Source organism: Amblyomma americanum, chromosome 1 (genome assembly GCF_052857255.1).
Source record: "Amblyomma americanum isolate KBUSLIRL-KWMA chromosome 1, ASM5285725v1, whole genome shotgun sequence".
In the NCBI taxonomy this organism is placed as follows: domain Eukaryota; kingdom Metazoa; phylum Arthropoda; class Arachnida; order Ixodida; family Ixodidae; genus Amblyomma; species Amblyomma americanum.
The window spans coordinates 216325788-216343795 of NC_135497.1; the positions used below are offsets into that span (position 1 = coordinate 216325788).

The window sequence follows — 18008 nt, forward strand, 5'->3', positions numbered from 1 at the left end:
TCCGCATCTTTCATTCTCCCCCTTCGCTCTCTCCGAGCAGGGCGCACTTGGTCGGCGAGCGAGCGAGACGCTCAACAAGTGCCCGTCGCCGCACGCCCGCACGTGTTCTCTCCTTTAGGTCAAATGCGGGCTGCGGGCACGCGACTGCCACCGGCGCTTTATTGCTCCACGGAGAAAAAGAACACACGCTCGCGGCAACCAACCAAAGGCGGCAAAGGGTGACACGCCCGTCTGGAAGAAAGAGAGAGACGAAAAGTAAAAATCTTACAACGGGTGACGGGTCATAATCGTTATATAAAGGATGAGAATGAGGAAGGCGAGGAGGACGGAAAGCTAGCGAAGCCACTCGTCGCCGTTAGCCCGGGCGCCCGGGCGATCTGAATAGGCACCTCTACACTCTACGGCTTCAGCGGAGGGCGGGAGAGGTTTGAGGTGAGGGCGTAGGTTGGAAATGGAGAGAGGGGGCACGCTGGCAAAACAGTCGAGCCGTGTCTCGGTACATCGAAGGAAGTGACGTAGAAGAGTGAGAGCGGCAGAGGCTGAAAGAGGCTCGGTCGGCCTACCGAAGCGTTCTCTGCACGGCTGCTGGCGCTAGATTTTCCCCGCCGCTTTCCCCAGCATCGCGCCCCATGCATCCTGCACCGCTCGCTCTATCTCGTCCCGCTCGCTCGCTCACTCTCTCCTCGACGCGGACTCTGTGCCAGTGGCGGCGGCGGAGGCAGAGTTGGCACTCGCGCAAAAACACGCGAGCTTGCACCCCGTGACGCTCAGATAGAGGAGCAGTAAAACAAAAGGCTCGTTACCCGCCTTCCCCCCACCGCGTCGCACTGTTAAGGGAAGAGAACTGTGCACGAAGAGGTAGCGTATCCGAGGTCTCTCCATGTCACAAGAGGGCACCGGAGTCGGCGTCAGAGGGGCCAAAGCGAGCTCCGGCGAAGGTGCATCACATCTGCTGTCCGACCTGGAAGCCGGCGACATGGACAAGGATCACAATACGGGATACCGCACCGAGGGTGAGTGGCCGCGCAAGCTCTGAAGCTTCTGTTTTGTCCCTCCGTTTTTATCCCGGGTCGGCACCCCGCGCCCCTGGTCTGGGCCCTCACGACCTCATCGGTGGTGACTATTCATAGACGACGGCTATGACGACGCTATGCCGACTCAGGACTTGGAAGTCTTCCCGGCTTATTTTTTATAACTCCGCTTTACATTGCGCACCTGCTTCTTAGGAGAAAAAATATAGCGCAAGCAAGCGCGCGTCGTGAGCACGTGTAGGGGCGCGGCTTTCCCCTGCGCTGCGGTGCTGTCTGCCGCTCTTTGCACTTGTTGCGCCTTCGTCGTCAGCGCTAACTCCGCGCTAGCGACCCCTTGCGCTACCGCGGCGTGTTTTTTTTTTTTTTTCACTCCGTTTTTCCGCCACCACTCGCTTGTTTACGCTCGTTTATGAAACCGCCGCACGTTGGGAACGCAAACACGCATCTATCGCCACTGCCGCGTGGTTTATTTTCGTTCCTCGTTTATTTTCATTTGAATGTCATTGGTGTAGTTAACGTGTTAGCAGATCGCGTTGACGCCGATCGCGACTTAATTTTCGCGCGAAGGAACATGAGGCAAGCGGCCGGCAAGCGTGCGACACGAGTGAGTGCGTTGTCCCGTTTCCTCGTCCCACGCTGGCTGCTTCGCCCGTGCATCGAACACGCGGTTTCGCTACGCGGCGGGTCACACGAAAGAGTAGGCCCCCGGCACGCGCGATTTCGGCTTTGCTGGGTGGGCCTCCCGGCAACGAAATCTCGCGTGCCGATGACGAAGGAACCGGTCGAACTAGCCGCCAAGCCGGAGCGTGCTTAACGGTGGATTAAAAAAAAAAATAACTGTGAAGAAACACCGTAGCGCAGCCATGAGCCGCCCCCGCTTGCAGTCGTGCGGGCGGACTGGCGGGCGGGCGGGCGGGCGGGCGGGCAGAATTGGCGTGGGACAGAACGTGCTGCCGACGACCCGCGGCGCCGGCCGATTGTCGTCTGCTTGAGCTTGTTTACGGCCGTCTGCGGCTGCCGGCCTCTCCGCTAGCGCGCCGCCTCATCTCTTTCCCACCACTCTCTGAATCACACTTTATCCTTGCTCGTCTTTCACGCTATCTCCCCATGTGCGCGGAGCGTTAGCCCTATATATGCGCCGCTCGTTGTCACTTGGTTTCTTATTTTCGACCTCGTCGCGCGTCTCCGGCCCGTACGCACAGTGCGTGCCTGTGGCCTTGCGAAGCTACGAAGACCATGCAGGGAGCGTGCGACGACGATCAGAGGCTTTCATCGCGGAGCCTAAATGTCGCCTACTTCGATTCTCTTCGCATACGTTTTTGGGAACGCAGCAGAGGTCGGTTTGTCGCCGGCCAGCAGGAAAAAGGAAAGGAAAAGAGAAAGACACCACGGTATACGCGATCCTTATTTCTGACATTTGGCTGGCTACATTCACAGCCAGAAGTAGTAGAAGGCGCATGCTACAAGGCATCGTCCAGCTCACAGTTCTGCCCCATTATACGCGCTGGTTGTACTGGGCAAACGTTAAAGCACGAAGCAGCTGACGTTTCGTGATTTCGTTCTGCTGATTGTTTATATGACCTCGATAAATAGAATACCAATGCTTCAGATGCTCAAATGACGGACTCGAATCTACAGGAAACAGAAACACACATATCTTATTCTACATACAATATGCAGCCGGAATCAAAAGTTTACGAGGAGCGGGTGTGCGGGGAGAATAAAAACAAATACTGTAGCGTTGCTTTATGACAGTCACCTGGCACTGCTTCCAACTAATAGAGAAAACATGTCCCACAACACTTGCATTTTAGGCAATTGCCTTGCGTGAAGGCGCCGATAAATATTTTTGCCGCGCACCCGCGCACCAGCAACTTTTTGTGCCGACTGTATGCATATTATCACGCCCAGTCTGCTGTTATGCACGTCTGCTGGCGTTCGTAATGTCCTTATATCCCGCTGTCTCGGTGTGTAAGAGTACTTAGTTACCAATGCTTTAGGGCCTGAGATAGTTTTTCTCAGTCATCCGCCTCGCATGTGGGAGGTGCGGGGTTCGATCCCCAGTGCCGCCGGGTACCCACCGGTGACACAATGGTTACAAGCTTTCCCCTGGTCTGGTGCTCGGCTTATTTAGGGTGAAATGCTTGGGAAATGGGTCCTTGACCCCACCTTGAGAAAAAGAAAAATACCTTGTGTCATGGCGCTCTTCGGCCATAGATGCCTTTGCGCCATAAATATTTTTCATCATCATCATCATCATCATCATCATCATCATCATCATCATCATCATCATCATCATCATCATCATCAGTTTTGCTCAGTACGGACGCCGGGCAGTTAGGGCACGCATTTGCGTGTGAAACGTTTTCTAAGTGTCGCTCTCTGTTTCTGTTTTTTTTTCTATTCGCTGTCTTTCAGCTACTACTGCCAACGTAATATCGCAGCTGTGCCGTTTTTAGAACAGGAAGTGGCTTCTTTAAGAGAGCTGTTTTTAAAAGTTGCTGGCCAAATTTTTCTTGCTGTATTTTCAGTTGCTGTACAATGACAAGAACAAAAACGGTGAAGATGCGCTGCCTTTGTCAAAAATATACCGGTTACCCGTAGTTTGTTGTTTGGTTGTGCAGCACACCTCGTTATCAGCGCCATTCAGAGCTGCAAATGTCACGAACGTGTGAGAGACTGTCGACCTGACCTCTGCAGGCCTTAGAAATCAAAATAGCTATAGGTCTAGGGGCTACTTGACATTTAATTTTATGTTCGAAATGCGCTAACTTGCAAAAGTGGACAGGGCTAAGCGGAAGGAACACACGAACACTCTGGACGAAGCGATACCACCAACTTTTGATATTAGCGCTTGAACCAGAGCGTGTGGAAGCTACCGCTTTTCGAACATGAGCACAGCAATCCTAAGGGTCCTACAGGAGCCCCCCTACGCAGCCCGGAAGCAAAACCTGTGGCGTGTATATTTTTGAGAGAGAAAAAAAAAAAACTCCTGTACGTGAAATTTTTGTGTCTTGGTTTGTACTCTGAACTAAGCAGAACGTACAGCATGGTGCGGTCCCTCTTTGCAGTGCGGGTCACGATTTTCTGTCACAGGCAGTTACTTTGAAAACAGCTTGGAAAATTTTTTTTTGGTATTCCTTAGGGCCCTTGCATTTTTCAGTGTCTGACGATCAAGCGCATCAACCAAGCGATGGCAGTGCTGTGCTCATATCGTCCTCGTATATTCGCTGCCGCAAACAATGCGCCAAAACGCAAAGGGAAAAAGGACCCAACAAAATCTTCTCCCAGTATCAGCATACAGGGGTCGTGGATACTGCACTACTGTGCTTAGTTGACACGAGTGACACAAGGGTGATGAATATATATAGTAGGCTCTGTCGTGGGGGCATAGTTTCCCTCTTCTACATGCATCGGCCATGTAGGGGGTCTTGGTAATCGACCCGCCGCTGGCACAGGGGCGTTTCTGACGGATCCTGCTGAGCAAACATGATCGCGTGCTGCTCGGCCGCATGCGAGTTTGGGCCAATCTGGGTGCATAAGGTCGGCCTTGAGTCTCGCGTATCACTGCACTCCTCGCGTCCCCCGAAATAACAAAGAGAGAAAAATGCTTTGTAAGATCCTCCTAGGTGGAACTGCGTGCGGCAGCGTTGCTAAACATAGTGTAAACACCGCGTGCACGCATATTTCATGCAGTTTTGGCTTCGGCGAGAGCAGGCATGGACAGTTCAGCGGCGCGCTTTGAAAGCGCTGAGAGGGACGCGTTGGATGCTCGTATTGCCGCTCCTGGTGTGCACTGTGGCTGTCTTCTGGAATTTCCTCTGCACGGTGGCCCGCTCCCGCAGACACATCCCGAGGAAGATGCCCAACGTCGGTGGTGAGGGTGCAGGCTGAAGTGGCGTTGTCCGCTTCTGCTTGCTCTTTGGACGACGTGCAGTCATGGAAAAAAAAAAATTAACGGAATGCGGGTTCACGAAAACAAAATACTATTTCTGCGCTGCCAGGCCAACCAGTTGACTGGAAAGCCTGGGATCATGTGGGGACATGTGTGGTCCAGACTCTGCAACGAATGCCAACTGTTTGTTTACCGGGGAAGCACAGCGACAACGTTTTTTTTTTAAGGCAACCGAATTTCGTAATATTTTATCCATGACTGCACATGCGTTTGCTGTCCAAAAGCGATAAGAAAAGAGATTGCTGGCTAAACATACAGACCTTGGTCCAGATGGTGGAAAGCGTTCTGAGTCCATTCCAGTAGTGTGTATGGTCAATGTTCTACGGGACTGTGCTGTAGAGTGCCTTGCTGTAGCTCGCTGGAACTAATAAGCCGTACAGCCAGGTCGCATTTGTTAGATGGTTTCTTCCAGGACAAACCACACAGGACAGCGGCTTTCCTGTCCTGTGTGTGTGTTTTGTGCTACCACATTCTGCGCCGTGTTCAGCCTGTCAAGTAGAGTCGAACTGGGTCGGTGCGTGGTAGCTGTGAGGGGAACGTATCTTCATTAGCAGCAGTCCTGCGCAGACTGACCGTCTCGTTAGCGCTACACCGAGCAAAAAAAAAAAACAGTAACCCGCTTTCGGCGTCACTGAAACAGCTGATGGAGTCACGCGACAGTTCATACTTAGAATTCCATCACAGGTGCCTCAGGGGAAGAACGTATACGACTCACCGGTTGCTGACAGATGCGAGCTTCCTGTGCTGATTTTTTCGCTGGCTCAGACGATACAATTTTTTTGACGGTACTTACTGCCTACAACTTTCTGCCCTACGAAGGCTGCACTCTTTCCTTAATTTTGGGACACACCCTGGAAGCAGTAACATGCAAGTTGTGATGGTGTTTGGATGAGCTGCATTTATGGTGCCAAAATGCGTCGTGCTTGCGAATATCAACAGCGCCTATCGTGTGGCTGTAGCTCTAGTTTCACATTTCTGAAAGGTAGTTTCACTTCGCGAAATATACCAGTGGTTATGTAGACAAGCATTATGCTCAAACGCAGAAGAGGAACTGATTTATATAGCCACTACGATCACTTAAAGATTCGCCTTATGACTGTTGTTGCTTCACATAATGTGCATTAGGTCATTGTTTATATATATATATATATATATATATATATATATATATATATATATATATATATATATATATATATATATATATATATATATATATATATATATATATATATATATATATATATATATATATATATATAAAGAAAATCTTTCTGCACCAATGCATATCGCGTTCTCGTTAAGCACCACAAATAGTAAGCTGCACTGTGATGCATCGGGCGTCTACGATGACGGCATGTACCACCATGCAACGATACATGCACTAGGAGAATACAGAACAGCGTGCAGGAACCGACGGGCAGTTTTGTAGGGTATTCCAGAGACTGCCGTCGGTGTAGTTGAGGATCTACGAAATCGCTTACCTTTTCCCTACTTTGCTTTCAGATACGACATTAAAATGTAGAATGCGTGTGAGTACGTTTTACTTTCAAGTTGTGCATAAGGAGCGCTGATCCTAACACGCACCGCCGTTTTGGCCTCTTGGCTGCTGGTGTTCACGAAGCGCAGTTTGTTAGCGGCGTCAAAACAGGACAGCTACTGATGCGCCTGTTGCCTGCGATACTCCATCCTATGACTCTGCACGCACTGTTCCCTTGTTTTACCGATGGGCGTGACACTCGCGTGTACGCTTGCACGTGTCGGTGAAGGGCGTAATGCGAACGTGCCTTCCTGCGCCTGCGGATGCTGGTCACAAAACACGCGGCGCCCCTTCCTGCACTTTCCCCATCACTGGCAACCGGGGAAAGCTAGCCGAGCGTATGCAGTTCTGTGCAGCGCTTGAGCAAGAGACCAGAGTGCGAAGATAGGCCAGTTGTTGTTTGTCGTCACCCTGAAACGGGACCGCGACGCGACCAGAACTGAGAGGCAACAACACCCCAGCTGTGATCACTTTTGCTTCCGGTCCCGTCAGAGCGCCACCTTTACGTTAGAGCCATCGCGTTTACGACTGGAGAGATTTTTGTTCGCTGAAACTCGCCGCATGGTGGCATTCGCAGCAAAAGAAGGCACCGTGAAGCGCTTACAGCGCTTGTGTCTAGCTTGATTAAACACAAAGTCCCGGCGTTCAAGTCTTTTCGCGCGTGTTTTTACCGTTCTTGATGATTATGCCAGTCACTGTGCACATCGCAATTTTTGAGTTGTCACTCTTTTTGAACGCATTTATTCTCGGCCTCTGTGCATTTCCTTTTCTTTTTACACGGTGTACTCATGCCACATGTGCACTGTATCCCTTTTTTTTTACGGCACGAGTAACTGTTGCTGACCGCCTACGGTATCTTGTGCATCAGGCTAATTCTGAGCACAAACATATCCGGGGCACCTTTACGAGAAAATCTTGAATGTGCAGATAGAATGATTGCCGAAGCCGAAGGTTTGTAGAAGCCTGGATAAGCTTTTTCGCTCATCTTGCAATACTAGTATATTAGTGTACAATCTACATATTTTATAAGCTAGCGAAAGCTCCGAAGAGTGGACTGCGCCGGGAAGCGTGATCGCGCACCTCTCTTAGATCCATCGCTGCATTGACCACTCGATACAACGTAGCAGAATGGCTGCGGCCAGATCCCTACCGTCGTGTTCCCTGATAGCCTTTACGGGGAACTACAACTGCACAAAATGGACTGCGATGTTCACCTTTCGTGAAGTTCGCGATCAGTTCGCTGCCGGCATCTCGACTCTTACTTTCTGTGGTTACCCCATTTGTTTACGTGTGCGCGCTGACTCACTCCAAATATAGTAGGTGGCTTCGTTGTTTAGCGCACAGTAGGCTGACTCCTCCAGCTTTGTTTAGGTCTGGTCGAACTGTGTTTATGACGTGCCGTTGGAGTCCATATATAGTGTGTGCTGGATAGGCGCCCGTTGTGGGGGCAAAAATGCAATTAGTGGCCGTTGTTCGCAACATCACCCAAGAGAAAAGAACATGAGCAAGTGAGTGCTCCGGAAAGTAAATTATTGCCGCAACAACTGACTACTTAGTTGTCATGAAAATTCTTTTCCTAACCTTTCACGCAGCAAGAACGCAAACACACGAAGGGAAACGTTGCGAATGGTGACAGCAATTTCAGAAAGTCCTCCTCACAGTTCTAAGGTCTTTTTTGGGGCTCCATTGGCAAGCCTGATGTAGTATAGCTTGTAGTTTAGATGTTGTTTTATACACATAAAACAAGAACAAGAATTGTGGCAGAAAATATTTTTTTTCTGGTTAAACTGCATGAAATGATGTGAAATTTTCTTTAGAAATTGTGGCCACTCTATCATAAAGTTGTTGGACAAACTAGTTTGTTGATGTAAACTTTATTTAAATTGCTGAAGATCATGCAACCTTCTCATGCTTTGCGCTTGCGAGTTCTGCTGTGTTGATATGTGTGGAAGAGTAATTAAGCGACTGGCGATTTTTTTTGTTTGGTGGCTCAACAAGATGGCGTTATTTAAATAATGCGCATGTACATGCTTTAGGCTTAACAGACAAGACAATGGAAAGAGGTGCTCGTTATCGCATAAATGACGGAAGCCAACAGTCATCGAAACCAAGGAGCATAGGGAATGTGTTTTTTAATTAATTTTTGTACTTTTTATCAATGAGAGATTTATCAGAAGAAAAAACAACCACATACCACCGGTGGGATTCGAACACATGACCTCCTAATTTCGCGTCCGATGCTGTACCAACTGAGCTACGGCGACGGCTGTCCAATCTTTTGCTTTCGGGGGTTCTAATGTGTAGTGTAAGCGCTTACACTGCATGCATCAAAAAATAAACTGCGGAAACATCGTGCCAATACGTGTTGTGTGAGAATAGTAAATATGCAAACGCCGTTGGAAGTTCGTGAGCGGAGAAAGGCACAGAGAGAGCAGATGGTCTTCACGAAGTTGAAATACAACGAGCGGTGTTTTGTTCGTGGCAGCGTGAACCTTAAACAATGACCTGCATTGGGTGCCTTGGTCTGAAATTTTGGTGGTGGGTTTTGTGCGGTGCCCCCACAGTCTTAAGGGCAACCTGTCGTCTAATCGTCCCACGTGCTGTGGTGTACCACAGGGTGGCGTACGGAGCCTTCCTTAACGTTAATACAAATTCATGGTAGAAAATAGTGAAGGTTTTTTCGCATCTGATAACCTTCGACCGGTCGTTTTCGCTACACAAAAAAATTAGTTTAACATCGAGCAGACAAAGACTGCAATTAGGTGTGATTATAATCTGTTTATTTTGTAAGGCGCCCGTGTGCTGTGCGATGTCAGTGCACGTTAAAGATTCCCAGGTGGTCAAAATTATGCCGGAGCCCTTCACTACGGCAACTATCTCTTCATTTCTTCTTTCAATCCCTCCTTTATCCCTTCCCTTACGGCGCGGTTCAGGTGTCCAACGATATATGAGACAGATACTGCGCCATTTCCTTCCCCCCAAAACCAATTATTATTATTATTCTATGCGCAATGAGTGCGAGCTTGCTCACAGCAGCCCTTAGAATATCAAAGGTCATTGGCGAACTACCAATGAGTGTCATGTCCGTCGACTTAGTGCTCATTGAAAATCAGCGTATGGCAACGCGAAAATCACCGACTGGTAGGTGAACTGTCATTGGCTGAGTGGACATTGAATTTTCCATGCGTCTGGGCGGCAATTACCGGTCAGCCCGTGCCATTGCGTCGAATATGTCTCATTGTCCTGTTTGGGGTCTCTGACTCCTGGCCGGGCGCAAGGAAGGAGCGACTCATTTGTCTCCCGACCGACTTGTTCGCGGTCCTCGTGGCTCTAAACATAGAGCCCGCTCGGCCGCCTTTATCGCGGCCGCCGCTTCGTCGGGCGACGTGGACTGCTTGAGTGGCGCGTTCGCCGTCTCGCTCGCGCGCGTATGTGCGTCGTGCGCCACGTGTGCGTCCGCCGCGCCTGACTGCAGGGCCGAGATCCACCCAGCCGTGGCCCCCGCTCCGCCACCCTGTTTTGTCTCGTACGCGCGCTCGGCTGCGGTTCCCCACGCGAGACCGCCTAAACTCAGGGAACACCCGTGGGTCTTCTCTTGTGAGGCGTCCTGGGTGAGCACATCTTCCTGAACGCCTATCACGACGTCTAGGTAGCGGAGCGTTCTCTGTCCTCACGAGGGTAGCGACTGTGCAGTGGCGTTTTCCGCGCGCTCGTACTCAGCAGGAGCGCGAGGATTGTGTTAGAGAGAGAGGGAGAGGGCAAATGATGTGTGCTTTATTTCGAACAGATGGACAGAAGGGATTTGAGGGTAACTGGCTGGTCGCTCACGGTTTAGAGATGTGCGCGCGAGTTTATATAGAGTTTTGCAGCCACAGTGGGCTCAAAATGAACTGCCGCACCATTTATCCCAAGACGTAGGATTGGAATCATGACATGCCGCGCTACAAAGAGTCCTGTTGCAGATATAATCCTCCACGCTTCTAGAGGTCACCGTGTGCAGGGACTGCGGTCGACGGTATAGTTTGGCTGACAATGTGGGGCACAGCGCCGACAAGCAGGGACGTTTCTCGGCGTTTTATGCGCCCCGCCTGACGTCTACACGAAGCAGCGGATTAGATTAGTGCGCGCTGAGCTGAATTCTTCTCGTGTGGGCCCATTTCTAACGGTTACTGCAAGTATTGATAAGAATTAGATCACTCTGGGGTCACGTACCGTCATCGTGGCTCACAGGAAGAGGCCTTTGCTTCTGATCAAGGAGTATCACCACCTTTCCTCTCGATTCTTATATCCCAGACATTTGGGTGTCCGCATGTTCTTGATAAGACGTTCAGTCTCAGTTCACATTACCCGTTTGTCGGAGTGAATTCAGTCTGTTACAGCGGCTTAATTTTTTTCCATGATGGCTGTCTGTAACCGTTTTACATGCAGCTGATACAATGACTTTTGGATGGTAGACGCCTGTCACGCATATGGCAGCTAGGCAGTCATATCATGATATCCATGATATCACCATGATATCATCGCATTTCCCAGTGAGGAGAGTCTATCTGTTTTGGTGGTGGCTTGATGCCGTATCCTGTCTCCCCTTTGGAAAACCCGGTCAACACGAGCGCAATAGTGGTGTGCGTTGTTCACTGCGACGAGCGTTTGTTGTTAGTGGACGCACTGCACTCACTCTTCTTCCACAAACAAAAAATAGTTTAATTAATGGCTGTAACTAATGTTTTGTTGCAGTGGTTTTATTTTACAAAATGCATTCATTATATGCCGGAAAATTTTTCAGAACAGGCAGTAATGTGAGATACCGTATAGAATCCCCTTTTTGAATTTTCGTGTAAAAGACGATCTAAATTTATTTATTGATGAAGTCTGGTTCTCTCTCTGCGCCAGGTTTTAAATGCGTGGTAGCTGACGTCAAGTTAGACACTGCCACCCAACGCAAGCCAGCTCGAGATCTATGAAACGCATTTCTGATCTCTTGAATCATTTCTATGTACCGTTATAGGTACAGATGAGCAAGATTTCAAACATAATATATCCGCCACACAATCGCCTCCATTCGTTCGATGCTATATGGACGCATTACTTTGTGTGAAAGCAGGAATGCATTCGTAAAAACCTGGAGCAGAAGAAGACACTCTTCGCCGTTCCAGAGTGAAAGGGGAAGTTTGGTCTGAGGAAAGAGTTCCTTTTGTTGGTATTCCAGCTTTGTTTTGGCGTTTACACATGCTGGGCCCGGAAATCTTTTTTTTTTTCTCTGTCTGTGCATAGCGTATCGTAATTTTAAGGCCAGAACCCCCGACAGCACCCCGTTAAGAGCTGTCGTTCTTTTTTTTTTGCGTAGCGCAGGCAAAGTAGCGCCCGCAAGCTTTAATTGTTTGTCTCTACGAAGCCGTGCTAACGAGGCAAGAGGCAATCAACTGCCAACAGCCCATCCGGTGCGGGTGCTCTTGCGGTGAACCGGCGTCGACAAACGGCAGGCTGCGGTTTAGAAGCTGTCGCTTTCGCTTCTTTTTCCAGAGGTGTGTGGCGAGTGATTCAGAGGAGAAGCAGAATTAGTAAAAAAAAGTAGCGCGTAGAAAAACAAGTAGACGGGTGCAGTTCGCGCTACTTGCAGGAGCTTGTGAAGCAAGTTATTTAGAAAGACCCTAAATTGACGCTTTTTTTTTTTGCGGAAAGGCGCGGTAAACATTGAGTCACTGTATTTTTTTCTGCCAGGGCTTCCGTACAGATAAGGACAGTATTGCTTAGTGCTCTGCGTGAGAGTGTCTTCGGTTATAATCCTCAGCGTTCTGATGCCTATATGTGAAGAAGCATTTTTTTTTATCGGAGCACCGTTACCATCACACAGGCAGTGTATACTTGTGGGGCGCTAAAGAAATTTTATGTTGCGGGAACTTTTTTTTTCGGTGAGGGCGCAACTTCGATTAGCAACTGATGCTCTTTTAAGGACACCGGGCATGGTTTTTCCCGAACAGAGAATAAAAAAAAACGAGAAAAAGCAGCAAAATACAGGGAATGAATTTACGGTGCGAAAGCACCTGCAACCGCCTGCACTGCGACCGGGCTGACACGCACAGAATGTTCAAAATAGGAAAAAAAAACTTAGCAAACGATCCACGAAAACTTGTTTGGGGGCATCGATACGAAGTTACGAGAGCGAGCCACCGGCATTGTGCTTTGAAAATAGCCACGGTATCCAATATCTTGGCCATGTTAAAGCGCTGAAACCGAGAATACCTCGCGTGTCTCGTAACCATGAAAGTGGTGCCGGGCTCAGACATTGTGACACACCGTTATCAGGCCGCCTCGCCAATATAGGCCTGCCGCCAAAGTGTTGTTTATAAGATAAAAGGCGTACTTTCAAAGGAGACGCTGAAAAGGTCCCGGGGCATCGTGATACCCTGAAAAAGCATAGCCTTCAGTGAGGGCAGGAAAAGTGACCTATGTGTGCTACGCTACGGGGCCTGCGACCACGCTCGCAGTGATGAACTAAATGTATTGGTCTGTAGAGGCGCGCCTTGCTAAGTGTGGCTCGCCCTCCATTGAGTTACAGGCGGCTTTTTCGGTGCCGGTAAATATCGTGGAAGAAAAGATAAAATGAATGATAAGAACTGAGCGCTGAGTTGCGCTTTGGCGGACGTTTGGTGAACAGTCGTCAGTTCAGCATAGGACCTCTTTTACAGTTTCCGATGTATTCATTGACCAGCCTTGATAAAAACTTCCCCATTCATCGATTAAGATTGATAGCACCCCCCCTCCCCATGAAGAGCTTATTATACAGGATTCATCGAGCTGCCCTAACAACGGTCGCTCCACCGTTCTGCATGTTCTTACGTGCACCTCTCAATATGAGTCACAAAAGGATGACGTGAGGTCGACGGTAGATTGCCTGGTCAAGCGTCATTTGCTTGGGCCCTGCAGCGACCGGAAAAGACAGCTTTAAGGTGCTGCAGTGATTATCTTAAAAGATGGTGGTACTAGGCCCACATGTTTTGCAGCGATAGCTACATTACGGTAGCATTTCGAGCCTTCAGCGTGGCGGCGCCGCCACGCTGTCACGTGGTTGGTCACTTGGTGCGGAGCAGCTGCCGACGTCGCGGTGCCACTGCAGATCACGTGGTTGGTCACGTGACCAAGTTCCACTCGGCCAGCTGTAGCTATCGCGTCACTCCAGGTTTAACCAGAGCTCAACCACCGCCAATTTTTACATGTTTCCCCTTTCGTCAGTTTTCTTGTGCCTTTTTTGCTAAGTGGGCATTTGTTTGCTTTTCTAATTGGTGTTTATTGCTGCTAGGCGATGTATATCTGCGCGTTTCGCCTGTCTGGCAGATACTTTTGGGAAGCTTTTTTTCTCTTGTCCGCTGTTCTAAAAGGTAATTTTTTTGTGCCTGACTTAACTTGAGGACTAAAAGGGGCTCTATCTGAATTTATTTACATACTTTATTTCGGCTCATGCTCATTTTTCGCTCAACATCTAAAAATGGAGTGGTGCGATGCGACCGGCGGCAGTCACTGCCTGAATTTCGCTTTACATAATAATAAATTTATCGATTACAACGTCGAGCGTGCTGCTCCGGTCGGTCTTTGGCGGGAGGCGCTGCTGCCCTATTGGATTTTGTTGGTGTGCTACGCATACATACTACATAGAAACTGCTCCAAGTCCAAAGTGTGCTGGTAAACCTAGCAGCGCGTCCCTGAGCGGGCTGACGACGTAACTCTGATTTCTGCGACGAACTTGCCTAGCACAGTGATCCGAGTTCCGCTGCGAGCTTTGTTTGAATGCCTGGAAACGGTGCCGGCAAAATCGTACTGCAGTAGGAGAAGCAATAATCGGGGATGAACCCTCGGAGAGTTTATGGCCTGCGGACAGGGGTGTCCCTTATGCGGTTACCATTGCAAAAACATACGAGGTGCCTTACATCTATGCTTTTTACAGTAGCAAGAAAAATGTTTCCTGTTTCCTCCCTGACTGCCGACACGCGTACCTGTTTCGGCGAAAGCGATGCCTTCCTACGGCAAACCTTGCCAAAATGTCCCTAGTTGTCACGCTTGTAGCACTTTTTAGCCCAGGCCGGACACACCTACCCCGAATGGGCGTCTGCGCCACAGAAGTTGCGCTATCCGCTAGTCTTTGCTGTCGGATTCTGGGACCGTTCACCGCCGCGCTGCTGTGGCCTGCGTCGGTCGACGGCGTCTACGCTGGCAGGATTCAGCCCTGACTGTTGCTGTCTCATCGTTTGGACCTGTTGCGTTGAGCCTAGGGCTTTCTATTGTGTCAGATCTGGATCGAGTTGCAGTTTCGGTGACAGCTGCTTGCCTCTGATTCCGGCGACTAAACGATGCCGGACAAACTCTTTGTGCCGTACTCGGACTGCCGTACTCGCAATGCTTGGAGAGAGCGTGAAGAGCTGATGCGAATTCTTCGCCAGACTCTGCCTCGTATTGTACCCGAGTGTTGAAACGCGCACTTTCGAACATGACTATGTGACGGCGAATGAAGTATTTATTAAAGCATTCCTTCGCAACAGTGCGCGTTTTGGAGTTCTCACCGGTCAGTCTGAAGATTCTGGAGGTGTCCTAGCCTGGTCACCCATGGCGAAACCGGTTATTTTGGAATCGAGGTGTGAAAACCAAATTTTCGGCTATTCCGTGTTCGACAATGTTGAGTCGCGAAATGCTTGTGCTGTTTGTCGCAAAACTAATTATCGCTAGAAGTGTAAGGTGTCGCCATGGGGGCAGGAAAAGGGGCGATGTGCTGGGGACTCCTTCATGCGCGCATCGCCGTGACAGGCAGAAGCCGATCGGTGGCCGCGGGGGTCTTGTGCTCTTGTATTGTCTGTGCGTGTCATATGTCCGTGGTGGAGCTAAATAAATGGGAGTCTACTTTCCTCGTTCGCCGCTAGCAGGCGTTGATCTCTCCTTTCGACACCGAGTACGGGATGCAAGGTGTCAGAAGAACGGCGCCTCTGCAGCGCCGCGACAACGAAACATAGTAGTGCGCTATGGCAAAACCTAACAGATGCGTCCGTAAGCTTGCGCACATCCGTGCGAGGGCCACGGCTCATCGCTTCCCCCCTCCCCTCCCCCTTCCCCCACCGTCGCGCACGTTTATGCTTATGTCACTTGGGGTTCGTCGTTCGTAATCCGAAACTACTGGAATAAATCATAAAACCTGGAAGAGATCTGCCAACAAACATAACAAATCTCTTCCGCATTTTGCTTTGCTACACATAAAACATTTTCTGCTTACTCATAGTTTCGTCCGCTACGCTGCTATTATGTTTATGTTGGCTACTGACTGCAACAGTGTGGTGCCTTGTTAATTGTGATGGGTATCGGTAAAAGTTCTTTGCGTTAATCTCGACTGATATTTTTTATTTTCCGCGGAGTCGCTGGGATTTTTACTCCATATATACAGTAGCCAACATTCCGCCCCCCTCCCCCCGCCTCCACCCCCCTCGGCGTCTTAAAAAGCACGTGCGATCCGGCCTGTTTTAAGGCATCGTTAAAGGTGTTATCGCTCACTCACACCATTTTATCCTTTTGTCTCCCGCAGCCCACGTGGAAACAGGCAGCAATGGCGTCTGCACATTCCTCCTCACGGCCATATCCATATTTTTTATCATCGTGACGTTCCCGCTCTCTTTGTTGATGTGCATCAAGGTACGTGCATGCGGATCCGTGATCCTTTTACATATAGCTGTGGCGGTGGTCCAGGAATGTTAGCGGGCACATTAAATTCAATGCTCATTAACACTGCCGCCTATACAGAAATGGCTAATATCTCCGGGTAAAACCAAGCGTGCAGTACGAGAGTAGTCTATCTGATGTCTAGATATTTATTTCTCAGAGGAGCGGATTCACCCGTCGTCGTGTCTCAGTGGCTTTGGCGTTCTGCTGCTGATCACGGAAACAAAGAGAGATAACTTTATTATCAGATGCGATTAGCAGCTTTTGGATGGGGTGCTCAGTTGCAGGATTCGATGGATGATGACTGCCTGGAACGCCCGCCAGACCAGGGACACCTGTTGTTCTCGCTATGCGCTGCATGGTCAGACGTTCTTCTCATGTGGCGAGTGGGGTAGGGAGAAAGTGTGGCTGTTTTGTTGGTAGAAAGCCCGTTATACTTAGTAGCACGGGCAGGGACACTTTATTTTTCGCGCTTTTTTTATAGTCCCACAATAATTTTTGTTGTGTTGTTAGGACCACGTTATGTGTTCAGGCGTTGCGGTTTCAACCGCAGTGGGGACACATTGGGTCCAAGTAGATGTGGTGTCTTGAGCGTCGGTTTGGGGAAGCTGCCTGCATTCGTAGGGTGGTGGCCTCGTGTCTTGTGAGGCTTTTGTGTGGCGGTTCAATGCAGACGAAATGTGAAAACGCCCACGAGCTGAGTGATGTCAAATGTTAGTAAAAAACCCCAGGTAATCGAAATTAATCTGGAGCTCATTTCGCCTCTCGCAGCTTCCTGGGCTTTCACAAGAGAAAATCTCTCAGTTACAATTATATTACCGGATTTATAATGCATATACACATTCAGACCCATGGAAAACATCCGCTGACGGCAAAAAGCAAAAATTAAAAAAAAGAAAGAAACTCAAAAACATTTTTTTTTCGCGTTAGTATCAGATGCGTAGAAAACAGATGCGACTATATCGCTACACGGGTAGCTCGATCGAACAAAAAGGTGCACGAACGATTAACGATATAAAAATATTTTTGACGATGGTGTACTCAGGAAATGGCGTTACGTCAGGTCTAATTCGCAGAGTCGTCCTCAACTTTTCCAGCGTCCTCAGCTCCCAGCCAGTGCTGTTAAGCCTAGCGGCCTATCACGCTCTCTTCTGCAGCCACTTGGCCACCGTCTTTGTCTCGTACGTCACGGATGATGTCGACGCGCCATTTTTGAATGTTCAAAGCCATATGCCATGTGGTGGCAGTCAAAGAAACTAGAAAAGTTTATCCCGATTTCCTGGCAATGAACATGCTGTGCTAGCAGCATAGATTTCGCATCGGAGTTTCGCATTACGTGAGTTGCAACGCAACGGCACCGGCCGTGTCTTACGTTGCGCCTTGTACGCAATGTTCTGATATGCATGTACAAGCAAACGAGCGCGAGAGCTGGTCAGAAGTCTCCCATTTTTTTTTGTCAGCAGGGTGCGCCTCGCGTTTCGCTATACCCCAGGCCGTACTTACGCGCTAACTGGGCTGTACCTTACAACATGTATTGTAGGTCATAAAGAGGGAATCTATACGCTGTAGACTTCTACACTTCAATGCATTCTTGTTTTACGGTACCGAAATTTTTACAAAGTTTAGGTAATTCTGGTTAAACCCGAGTTATCCTCAAAAACCCACCTGTCTGAAAAACTTAATTTTGCCAGTGCAAAGAGTTGAAAGTACCGTGTGGAAACTGGAAAGTTTGCGAAAGGCTTAATAAGGGCCTCCTTCATTAGTTTTTTTTTTTATCGACCGCAAAAAT

At 49.2% G+C, this 18008-nt stretch overlaps 1 protein-coding gene across 5 annotated transcripts in view; it reads left to right on the forward strand.

The window, feature by feature from the left end:
- Nucleotides 1–515: 515 nt before the first annotated feature.
- LOC144114616 (stomatin-like) overlaps nt 516–18008 on the forward strand; it is a 50999-nt gene continuing 33506 nt past the window's right edge. For 2 of the 5 annotated variants that reach the window (XM_077648470.1, XM_077648469.1), the window contains exons 1-2: nt 679–1013; nt 16086–16192. In XM_077648470.1, the coding sequence (XP_077504596.1) occupies nt 881–1013; nt 16086–16192 (240 nt within the window). In that variant the 5' untranslated portion in view covers nt 679–880. Of the gene's footprint in view, nt 1014–9930; nt 10138–16085; nt 16193–18008 lie in introns of those variants that run through there. The other 3 variants (XM_077648471.1, XM_077648473.1, XM_077648472.1) reach the window with 3 other exon arrangements.